Source organism: Cladophialophora carrionii, assembly GCF_000365165.1.
Source record: "Cladophialophora carrionii CBS 160.54 unplaced genomic scaffold supercont1.2, whole genome shotgun sequence".
In the NCBI taxonomy this organism is placed as follows: Eukaryota; Fungi; Ascomycota; class Eurotiomycetes; order Chaetothyriales; family Herpotrichiellaceae; genus Cladophialophora; species Cladophialophora carrionii.
Genome location: NW_008481827.1, coordinates 203,447 through 214,889, shown reverse-complemented (window position 1 = coordinate 214,889; position 11,443 = coordinate 203,447). Strand labels below are relative to the sequence as shown.

General features: G+C 54.4%; 4 protein-coding genes and 1 non-coding gene across 5 annotated transcripts; all 5 read left to right on the top strand.

Annotated features, from left to right (window-relative positions):
• Positions 1-718: 718 nt before the first annotated feature.
• Positions 719-2,694, top strand: G647_02142 (uncharacterized protein; the record flags this gene model as incomplete). Its single annotated transcript, XM_008726492.1, has 8 exons — positions 719-1,000; positions 1,064-1,165; positions 1,214-1,294; positions 1,348-1,443; positions 1,500-1,669; positions 1,722-1,789; positions 1,836-2,064; positions 2,115-2,694. 8 exons carry the CDS (start codon positions 719-721, stop codon positions 2,692-2,694), a joined length of 1,608 nt encoding a protein of 535 aa, XP_008724714.1.
• Positions 2,695-3,185: 491 nt separating this feature from the next.
• Positions 3,186-3,269, top strand: G647_02141. Its single transcript has one exon. It is a non-coding gene; the product is annotated as a tRNA-Ala (tRNA).
• A 273-nt stretch (positions 3,270-3,542) lies between these two features.
• G647_02140 (uncharacterized protein) lies at positions 3,543-4,817 on the top strand (the record flags this gene model as incomplete). Its single annotated transcript, XM_008726491.1, has 4 exons — positions 3,543-3,655; positions 3,705-3,732; positions 3,785-4,241; positions 4,291-4,817. The coding sequence occupies 4 exons, from the start codon at positions 3,543-3,545 to the stop codon at positions 4,815-4,817; spliced, it is 1,125 nt and encodes a 374-aa protein (XP_008724713.1).
• Positions 4,818-5,312: 495 nt separating this feature from the next.
• Positions 5,313-6,407, top strand: G647_02139 (uncharacterized protein; the record flags this gene model as incomplete). Its single annotated transcript, XM_008726490.1, has 4 exons — positions 5,313-5,432; positions 5,486-5,534; positions 5,591-6,011; positions 6,068-6,407. The coding sequence occupies 4 exons, from the start codon at positions 5,313-5,315 to the stop codon at positions 6,405-6,407; spliced, it is 930 nt and encodes a 309-aa protein (XP_008724712.1).
• A 1,439-nt stretch (positions 6,408-7,846) lies between these two features.
• G647_02138 (uncharacterized protein) lies at positions 7,847-10,038 on the top strand (the record flags this gene model as incomplete). Its single annotated transcript, XM_008726489.1, has 9 exons — positions 7,847-8,003; positions 8,055-8,232; positions 8,284-8,377; positions 8,426-8,837; positions 8,951-9,054; positions 9,116-9,420; positions 9,476-9,573; positions 9,633-9,706; positions 9,784-10,038. 9 exons carry the CDS (start codon positions 7,847-7,849, stop codon positions 10,036-10,038), a joined length of 1,677 nt encoding a protein of 558 aa, XP_008724711.1.
• Between the last annotated feature and the right edge of the window lie 1,405 nt (positions 10,039-11,443).

Here is an 11,443-nt window from a genome sequence, read left to right as displayed (position 1 = left end):
ATCAGCTGTGCCATGTTGTGGTCAGCGGCTGTGGCGAACGTCAACTCTGTCTTTCACTCCACACCATGTCCCTCGACAAACGGCCAGAGCTACGGCTGTATGACACGGGATCTCGTCAGTGGATCCAGCAGTGGCAGTATGTGCAAAGGATGAGCGTAGCCAGATGCACAAGGAATCCATTGGTCGTCTATGAACAAACCGTGCTCCATCATCTGCGATCCATTGTCTGCAAAGCAACCCTGCCATGACGAGGTATGTTTGATCGACAAAGGACTGGGAATATACGCACCCTGTTCTTGCTGCTCTTCAAAACATTCTCCTACATACCACGGCCAAAACCCTCACCGAGTGGAAGAGTGCCGCATCCCGACTTCCCATTTTCGAGCATAAAGGCCGCGTAGCCGAAGCGGCCGAGGAATCCTGGGAAAACAGACCGGATTATTCGCTCGTGGTATGGTACAGTACCTGGCGTTGATGGCGACATCTGATTATCGATGGCATCATATTGACACGCTCCCTCCAACGTCCAATGGGATATACAGGTACAACCACCATCTCCGCAGCGACGTCGGAGATGTCCCTACCCTGCAGTTAGGAATGGTAAGCAATAGGGTGCGTTCCGATGGTTCCAAGCCGTACAAAAGGCCATGACGGGTCAGATGGGAGCCCAGCAGTCCGGGACAGGTACGCCACCACGGTCAAGCTTTAGCTGGGCAGCATGGCTGAGAAACAGGGTGCCACGGAAGACAAGAGACGTTCGAGTCTGCCAGTCGTCATAGAAAGGCCAGACGACACCACAGTCCACGTTGTCCGTCGTGGTGAAGCAGTCGAAGATGACACGTCGCTGGAGAGTGAGATCGTCGGATACGATGCCGAGCGGATGAAGGCTCGAAGCCTCTTGAGCGAGGCTGAAGAGAAGAAGCTCATGCGAAGGGTCGACTGGCATCTGATGCCATTGTGCAGTATCATGTTCTTGCTCAAGAATATGGACTATCAAAACGTATGGAGCATCGAATCTTGGAATCGGCGTGTTATCGCTTGCTGATTACTGCTCGAGCAACAGGCCGCCAATGCTAGGATCATGAACAGGGGGACTCCCCAGAACATTCTGACACAGCTTCACATGAGCGCGAACGACTACAACTTCATCTCGACCATCTACTACGTGAGTCTCTCCTCTCTACATTGTTTCCCCCAGATCTGACCGCGACAGGTCCCATATATCGTATTTGAGGCGCCCTCCAATCTGTTCATCAAGAAGATACTCCCTTCGAGATGGCAATCCCGCATAGTGGTCTGAGTCTTTGCCGTCCTTCTGCATCACATTGCAAGGCTAAGACGTCGCAGGTCTCGTGGGGCATTGCTATCGCTTGCCACGCCGCGGTCACCAGCAAGGGTGGTCTTTACACCGCACGCTTCTTCCTAGGCATGTGCGAAGCAGGTGTAAGTCGCCGTTCTGCTTGGTCCGTGATTCGAGGCAGACTTTGACGAGTTTGCAGATGTTCCCCGGCGTGCTGTTGCAGATGGTGTACTGGTATCGCCCGGACGAGATGAGCATTCGTCTGCTCTATTTCTATGCCCTTGGCAACTTCTCGCAAGTCATCAGCGGTGTCTTGGCCTATGCTTTCGATACGATATCTGGACGAAGCGGTCTGTCTGGATGGCAGTGGTGTGCTCGATCTCACCTCGTCGCGGAGCTCAACCGGCTAATGTCGTTCCAGGTTGTTTCTTGTTGAAGGGGTCATCACGATCGCTTTTGGCATTGCACTCTTTTTCATCCTGCCGGACTGTAAGTAACGGCGGAGGCTGTTGGCCACCATGGCTGACTTCGACAGTTCCCAAACAAGCGAAATGGCTCACCGAGAAAGAAAAGGCCTTCATCGAAGCCCGCTTGCCGGGCAATGCTCCTCGAGCTGAAGAAGTCAACTTCAACTTCCGCGAAATTCTTGCGGCACTAAAGGACAAAAGAATGTGGCTGTTCACGCTTGTTTGGGCGACCATGACAGTCGGGACCACGGGGCTCACCTTCTATCAGCCTACCGTCATTGCAAATCTTGGTTTCACGTCAGTACCTTTGCCGGAATCGAATCAACGTTCCACTGACCGTGCTCTAGCTCGATCGCGAAGAGCCAGCTTCTCAATATCCCAACGTCCTGCCTCTCGATCTCCATCATCGCGGTGTCGGGATACTTTGCAGACAGTGCATGGCTGCCGCGACCCATCCTTCCGCTCGGTTTCCTCGTCACCATCCTAGCATGCTACAGTGTGCTCTATACCTTTCCCAACAACGGCGGAGTCTACGCCGCGACCGTCATTGCGAACTCTTTTGCGCAGTCCTGGTACCCCATGATGTGGCCGTGGCGCGTGCAAACGACATCGAGGGCGACGGGCTCTGCGTTCGCGATCGGATTCGTGAACAGCTACGGACAGATTGGTGGCGCCGTAGGACCGCAGATCTTCCAGTCCAAGTACGCGCCTCATTACACCACTTCGTTCGCGGTCGCCATGGCTGTTCTTGGTGCCTGCATCTTGATCACTTGTGTGACATGGTGGGTGACGCGGGAGACCGAGCGGCAGACGAGGAGGATCAAGAAACTACGGATGAAAGCTGCCAAGAGTGGAGGAGCGGTCCTGGACGATGTCAACTTTGACGCAGACATGAAGCACAGGGAGGACACCCGGAATGCAGCTTAGGTAGGGGGGTCTTGAAGATGCCTTGAGCTATTGCAACATTTGCTGATAGACGACAACGGGGCTGACGCCTACAATACAACAACGACGCGTACACAGTAGAGGGAGAGCCGTTTGGAGTGGGGCATGAGGCTCAGGATAGGTCTTGTCCATAGGAAGTCCTTACACCGAAGAAAGCCTTAGATTAGGGGTTGAAGCCGTACCAGTCTCCGGCTGCCACTGACCATCCCTTGTCACAGTGCTTTGGCCTTCCTTACAATGGGTTTGTGGTATTACGATAAATGTGCCTCTCATCGATGCCGTACCAAGAGTACAGAAACATTTTACAGCGCCCAGGAGTTGTCGCCTGGAAGAGACCGGTTCCTGGCTTCGGGCTGTCAAACGTGATTGCCTTTAGCTACAGTACAAGCATTCGTGGCGTTCCAGTCTTGGCAATCGTTGAAATAATAGAAATATATATTTGTTGTTAAATTTTGACTTGAAATCAGCACAGAGGGGTTGTAACTCAGGGGTAGAGTGCCTGCTTTGCATGTAAGCTTAACTGCAGGAAGGCCGGGGTTCAAATCCCCGCAGCTCCAACTTGCTTTTTTGTTTATTTTTATTTTGAAATTTTCGATGCATAGATCATCGGCCTTCGAAAAGGCCCAGAATGTAACGAGTACCGTACTTGGATTTCATGGTGTGAGCGGCGAGGAGGGGCTCTCGGCGAACTTGCCGCGAATGGGCCCGCAAGGCTGAGTGTTTCCTCCACCCAATCAAACAGCGCTTGGGATGCGAATTTATTTCTGTCGGATAGAGAGAGCCTTGTATGGCCTCGTCTTCGACTTTTTGCACACCTCGACTGCATCAACATGACAACCGGGAACGGCGCAAAGCCGTCAGTGGCCGACATGGCCAATATGTCGACCGAAGAGAGAATGGCAGGCATGGAGCACTCCGAAGTCCGCTATTTTACCTCCTACGAGTGAGTGCCTCCTCTGTTGGTCAAGATGGCCTGCTGACCGATACTCGAGCCACCACGGAATTCACGAGGAGATGTTGGTAAGGACACCACCGAACCTTGCGCCGGTGTTCACTCTGACCTCGACTCCAGAAGGACGAAGTCCGCACCCGGTCATACCGAGATGCCATCTACCAAAACCAACACATCTTCAAAGACAAGGTGGTCCTCGACGTCGGCTGCGGCACCGGGATTCTCAGCATGTTTGCAGCGAGAGCAGGCGCCAAACATGTGATAGGCGTGGACATGTCCAGCATCATCAACAAAGCCAAACTGATTGTGGAAGCCAACGGCCTCACCAAGAAGATCACATTGCTGCAAGGCAAAATGGAAGAGGTCGAGTTACCCGCACAACACTTGAATGACGGAAAAGTCGACATCATTATATCCGAGTGGATGGGATATTTCTTGCTGTACGAAAGCATGCTGGACACGGTTCTCTATGCACGCGACAAGTACCTCAGGCCGGCTGGGTTGATCTTCCCCGATAAAGCTACAATATACATGGCAGGCATCGAAGATGGCGAGTACAAGGAGGACAAGATTGGATGTGAGTTACACTGGACGAGATGCCAGGCACTCTGGCTGACATTGCTTAGTCTGGGACAACGTCTATGGATTCGACTACTCGCCCATGAAGGAAAGCGCATTGAGTGAGCCGCTCGTCGACACGGTCGAGCTCAAGGCACTGGTCACCGATCCATGCCCGGTCTTCACCATTGATCTCAACACCGTCACGACTTCCCAGCTAGCGTTTTCGGAGCCGTTCCAGCTCCGGGTCCAGCGAAACGACTTTATCCATGCTCTCATCGCTTGGTTTGACATTGACTTCACGGCATGCCACAAGCCCATCCGATTCTCCACCGGTCCGCACACCAAATACACGCACTGGAAACAGACGGTCTTCTACCTCCGCGAAGTTCTCACCGTGGAAGAAGGAGAGACGGTGCGAGGTTTCCTTTCCAACAAGCCAAACAGCAAGAACCGCAGGGATCTTGACATCAAAATCGACTACGAGCTCGAGACCGACGATCGGACGCGCGCTGCACGGGGCGCGTGTGAGTACCGAATGTACGTCTTCGTTCTCTCCACAGGATACCTTGTACTAATCATCTCCAGGTGCTAATCCGGGATGTCGGTCGTGCCTTCGCGTCGTCCCTCACCCTGTGTCTTTCATAGGACGTAAAAGCTGCATTGGTCGGATATTGTTTGCTGCACCTCTGCATTGATGAAGGAAATGGCACCTTCCCATCCACGATGAATGACCGAGATGACTTTTGAGCAGAGTCAAGCTCCTCGTTATTTGACTAAGATACCCCACGAGTTGATGCTGATCTTGATAACAAGTCCATAATGCAAAAGCAAAAAGATGTTACTCGTCAATCGCCTGTGCGCCGAGCCCCTGGACTGACAACCGTGTTGATTACTCTCCCTCGCCGGCTATTAGTTACTTACGGCGTGCAGCGCTGCCGCCGCGAAATGCCTCGGCTCGCGGCTCCCCACACTTTCTCTTCCGAAAGCACATACAGTAGCCCGCGTCTTCTGCTCTCGCCTGTTGTCCACCAACTCGAGCTCCTACTCCTAATTTGCGTGTTGAAGCTCAGTGTCGATTGAAGAAACCATGTCGGGTCCGGGAGTTGGCTTTGAATACCCTCGAACCGAGGTGTCTTGGTTGAAGAGAGACGTGCTCCTGTTCGCCGTGAGCATCGGCTGCACGGTGGACGAACTACACTTTATCTACGTGAGTGTGAGGAGCAGACAGCGACGCCGCTGGCTCTGACCAAGGCTTCGCAGGAACTTCATCCGAAATTCGCCGTGTTCCCCACGTATGCAATCATCCTGCGTGAGTGGTCTGAGTATGCTCCGGGCTCAACGGATCCCAATTAACTGGCAAAACAGCGTTCAAGAAGACCACCCAAGAAGTCATTGACTTCTATGCCGCCCAGGAGAGCAATCCGATCCCCGGGATTCCCAAGCTCGACGCCAGACGTGTTGTCGACGGTCAGCGCCTGATCCAGTTCCTGAAACCCCTCCCGACCACCTCCGAAGGGCGAAAATTCGAGCTGCGGTCGAAGGTCATCGGCGTGTATGATAAAGGCAAACCCGGCACCGTGGTTGAGACTGAGCAGACCATTGTGGATAAAGAGACGGGCGAGGTCTACACACGAGCCGTGGGCTCCGGCTTTTTCGTCGGTCAAGGAGGATGGGGCGGACCCAAGGGACCGGCGACGGTCAACTACCCCCCGCCCAAGGGTCGAGAAAACAGCCCAGATAAGATCAGCGAAAAGCAGCTGACGGCCGAAAGTGCGCATCTGTACAGGTGAGGAGCTCGGCGGCCCCGCAGGCTCGACCCGGCACTGACATTAGCCCTTGCAGACTGAATGGCGACTACAACCCTCTCCATGCCACGCCGGAGCCCGGCCAGAAGATGGGTTTCGGCGGCCCCATCATGCACGGCCTGTCCACCTGGAACTTTGCCGCGCATGCGCTCTTGAAGGAGCTGGGTGGCAGTGACCCGGCCAACATCAAGGAGTATCAGGCCCGGTTTGCCGCGCCCGTGAAGCCCGGCCAGAAGCTTGTCACGAAGATGTGGAGGACGGGCGACGTCAAGAATGGCTGGGAAGAGATCCGATTCGTGACCGAGGCCGATGGAAAGGTCGTCCTCAGCAACGGGCGGGCGCTGATCAAGGTGGTCGAGGGAAAGAGCAAGTTGTGAAAGACATCAGCGAGAACGTGGGAGGCCTCGGAATTCAGCCACCGAAATTCCAACGTTGGCTCTCGGATCCCTGCAGAGCCTGTGTACGGAGTACTTTCATAGAGAGGGCCGTGTTCAGGATGAAGACACCCATCGTATTCCTCCCATCAAGGCCTTTCGTGCTGTTCTCGTCATTTCTGGTAGAACTTGGCCGGCTCGACGCATGCTAGGTATATCGAATCATGCCATGTGCTCCTTCCGTCGATATTGAGTCAGGGTCCTCGGTGTGCCCGGTCCGAATATGCAAGCCAGTGTTACGAACATCCATGATTCTCGAATGTGGGACGCAAGACCAAAAAGATTTCGATGATGGTTCCCGGCCGGGGTAGAGCGGCTCGCGCACCGACACCGACACCGACGGTCCAAGCTTCGTGAAGCTCCTCCCATCGTCGGTCACGGCCTGAGCCTCGGAGAAAACGGTCGCCATCTCGGACGGACACGGCTTCGAAGATTTCATGTTGGGAAGAGCATCCTGTGCTGAGCCCGCGAGATGCGATGCCCGACGGGGGCAAAACTGGAGAGATTATGCGGAGCGTTTGCAGTAGCCGGACGAGTCTTGATTCTCGAGTCTGGATTGCCGTGTCGGCGTTTGAAAACAACAAATCAGCGGCTTCGAAGACAGACTGCGGTTTCCTCCCGCTACCGCCATCAAGCAATGTCCCCGTCCTTTGACAACTGTTTCCGCTCCGTCTTGCCCCGGGTCCGCCCTTCGACATACAATGTGTCTGCTGCACGCGAGGGGGAAGGATTCTTCCGATGGGACGGAGATCATCACTGGCTAATCGTTACACAATGAACAACCTCTGCTACGAGGTACTGTATGCTGTCTGCTGTCGCATGACAACCGGTTGATCTTGGCAGCCAAGCAGGATCGACATACCCCTTGCGGCTTCCGATCTCCAAGTCAGCCAGCTAAACAGATGTGCTGTTACATTCGAGCTGACGGCCGACTCTGCTGGCACGCTGGTAGGCTGGCCGCCATCCTAGCTCTTCGACGCCCAGACATCTATTATGCAGAGATCCGGTCACGTCGCACCCGATCCCCGCAAACTCAACGAGTCTTTCCTGCAGGCTTGAGAATCCGGCAGCTTGGCTTTCTCTGCGGAATGGCCAGAGACGGTAAAGAGGAGGCGCTGCCACGGCCGTTACACAAGGGCTTGACGGCCTCCAAGCTTCATGAAGCAACCCAAGCCCGTCGCTTGTCCCGTCGGGCGAAGCAGGAGGTGTTCGAGTAACCGAACTTGGTTATTTAAGATCACGACGGGACCTCCGTTTCTCAGCAATAGCGTGCAAGATGAGCGTGAGAGCATTCTCTGGTCAGGATAGGTAGTAGTTCTGCATACTCCGTACCACTTTGGACTTCCTTTTCTTGACTTCCTTCCTTCCTTGGCGTTATAAACATGGGCGGCGGTGGAGGCAAGCCTCTGAACATCTTCCGCATGGGAAGCTCCCTCGCGGATGAACCTAAAGAAGTGCTGAATTGGAGACTATGGTTCGCCGTGTTCTCCTTTGGGATTATGGGAGCAGCCCGAGGGGTGGATGAAGGGTTGATAAGCGGTAAGAGAAATGTCTCGTTAGGAATAACGATAATGCTGATACGTGTACAAGGCACTTTCAACACCGAACATTTCCAGAAGCTCCTTGGGTTCGACAAACTCGCCGACGATGACTATGCTGATGTCAAAGGCAACGTCTCCGCGATGGTGCAGATTGGAAGCGTTGGCGGTGCTCTGTTGGCGTTCGTCCTCGCGGATCGCATCGGTCGTCTTTGGGCCACCCGTCAACTGTATGTTGTATCCCCAGCCTCGGTCGAAAACATTCTGCTCACCTTTCCTAGCTGTATCCTCTGGATCTTGGGCATCGTCATATTCCTCACGAACAATGGTAGACTGGGCCAAGTGTATGCAGGGAGGTTCATTGCAGGCCTTGGAGTCAGTATAGCGTCGACCAAGTACGAGAGGAATCGCTAACCGAAATAGATTGGCCAAACCACCGTCATCGCTCCGATTTACCTGTCTGAGATCTCCCCCAAGGCGGTCAGAGGGCTTTGTACTTGCGTCTTCTCAGGGTCTGTGTATATTGGGATCATGCTCGCGTATTTTGCCAGCTGGGGCAGCAGTCTTCACATCGACAAGAACAGCTACAACTCCTGGGTCGTTCCCACATCGATCCATCTCATGTTTGCCGGCATCATCTTCCTTCTTTCCTGGTTCAACAACGAATCCCCGCGCTTTCTCATCAAGAAGGGCAGCGACGGTCAGGCTGTGGCCAATCTCGCTCGACTCCGGGGACTCGCTCCCGATGACGAGTACATCACCGCTGAGATCAACGGCATCAAGCATCAGTTGGCCGAGGAAGAGGAAGCGACCATGGGCCAGGGATTCTTTGGCTGTAAGTCACCATTTTCTCAGGCGATAGCTTCCGGAGTTGTTGCCCGTGGTTTTGCCTGGCACTCGAAGCCCCCTGACCCGAGTCAACATGAGTACACTCTAACAGACCCACAGATTTCCGGGAAATGTTCTTCATGCCCAACAATTTCTATCGCATCTACCTCGGCCTGGGAACACAGCTGCTCGGCCAATGGTCGGGCGCTCAGAGCATCACTATCGTACGTACCAGCGTCCCTGTCATGTTAAGTTGTCATCCGAACACTGACGTCTGCTGATAAGTATGCTCCGGACATGTTCGCCTTGCTCGGCACCAAGGGCCAGAACGAAAAGCTCTATGCCACTGCCATTTTCGGCGTCGTGAAATTCGCCGCGTCCATCATCTGTGCTCTATTCCTTGTCGACGTGATCGGGCGAAAACGGTCCCTGTCCATCGGCATCGCCCTGCAAGCCATATCCATGTGCTACATCGCAGCATTCTTGACGGCGGTCCCGAACATTGACGAAGACACTGTCTTCACACCGTCTCAAAAACATGCGTCGACAGGCGGCATCGTCATGATATACATCTCCGGTTTCGGATGGGCGTAGGTTCTTTTGTTCTCTGAGAATACCGGGCTCCTTGGCTGACACAGACCTCAGAATGGGTTGGAACAGCATCCAATACTTGCTGAACGCGGAGATCTATCCTCTCCGGATCCGTGCGATCAGTAGCTCCCTGGTGATGTGCTTCCACTTCGGTGAGTCGATTCCGTGAGCTGGGCGTCTCAACCACTTTGCTGATATCGTGTCCGAACAGTCAATCAATACGGGAACTCGCGTGCTGTCCCTAACATGCTCCTACCTACGTCCGACGGCGGACTCTCCCCCAACGTAAGCACCCTCCTCCAAATCTTACCCACATCATCCAGCAGCCTTGGATCGTCCGTCGTCCATACTGACGCACACAGGGGACGTTCTGGTTCTTCACGGCGATCACCATTCTTGGCGGAGTCTGGGCGTGGTTCTTTATCCCCGAGACATCCGGTCGCAGCCTCGAAGGCATGGACGCACTGTTCAAGTTACCCTGGTACAAGATCGGACGGTATGGACAGAGGGAGGCCGAAGTTAGTGATCAATTGGCGATGGAGCGAGTCTTGGAGGAGAAATCCGGTGCTGGGGGAAGCGCTGCGCAGGTCGAGGTTGTGCGCCAGGAGAGAGTGTGAGAAAAAACAAGCAAACGATAACGGGTTTCAGGCATTTTTGCCCAGGACTCGTTTCCGCGCTTGAGGTGATAGGCGAGTCTGGTCCTTCTGAACCTCTCGGCAACCGCCACATGGAGTCGCGATGCGAGCAGTTGCGATGCTGTGATTATTCTCGTCGGTCTCAGCGAGCAGACAAGAAAACTCAATGATGTTACTCCGTACCATTCCACCAAACTGGCTTCGTGGCTGTCTGATAAAATGTGCTCTGTACTCCGTACTCCTCCACTAGTTCATTTCTACGGCGCCCGAGAAGACGGCGACTATGAAGCTGGGCTGAAAGTCGACGCCGGCTGTGGCTCCTCTGACTGGATGCCACGCCGTTGAAGGCGCCGGCTAAACTCAGGTCTCAGGAGGTAAAATTCAGGTACTTGACTGTTCCTCGTTGGACTTGGGTCTTCCGTGGGCCAGACGTTAGGTAGGGAGGCGTGGGGGGTCCGTCTGTCACCTAAGTAGTTAGGCAGTTAGGCGCTCCGGAGCCTAGAAAGTGAGCGCCCGTGGCACCCCACCAGCCCCCGTGGCTTTGACTTTACCGTTGCACCAAATTGACATTTTCTTTGCTTCTCGGTCTCAGCTGACAGGCAATTCATTCACCGGCCCACCAACAATGGAGTTTCTTCTCTATCCAAATATCTCTCGACATAAGGTGATCTGCTTTTTGACGCCGGCGTCCTTCTCGTTACACTCCGCCTCGCTGGAGTCTCGATTCTACGCGAGCAACATTCAGGTCCTTGCCCGCCGAGATACGCGAAACTTACCACATGCTTAATTAATGAATTGCCCCTGCAAGGGAACGCACAAGGGTTTCTTCCGCGGGTGGGGGTCGATCAAAATCTCAGCGGGACTTCGGCTGCACTTCAGCTGAAACCGTCAACTAACGCAGGTACCCGAAGTCGTCCACAGCGGCCTTCCTCAGGTGATGCCGTGGCTGCCACAGGCTGTGTGCTACTCGACCAGTCTTCACTCGCCTCACCCGCCGTCGAGGGTCTCGGTCGGCGTTCGGTGGCAGAGCTGAGCAGAGACATGGAAGAATCACAGTCTCAGGGGCCCCGCGTCTTCCTTCCTTGGGAAAATCTCTGACCTACACGGTAGCCCTTGATCATTCGAGGCCAACTACCGCAACCGGGAATCGATCTGGACAGCAAGATATCGGATAACGAGATTGTCTCTGCTCGGTGGGAAATGATCATCCGGTGTGGTATCAACATCAGCCCTTCAGGCTGGCACCGACATTACTGTATTTCGCCGCACCGGATCGAGCATGTCGAAGGACCTGTGTGCGACGTCTCAGCGACCTCCATCAGGAAAGGCCTTATGATCCCAGACCTCCGGCGCGCCGATAACTCGAAGATAAGGACGATTAGCTGCC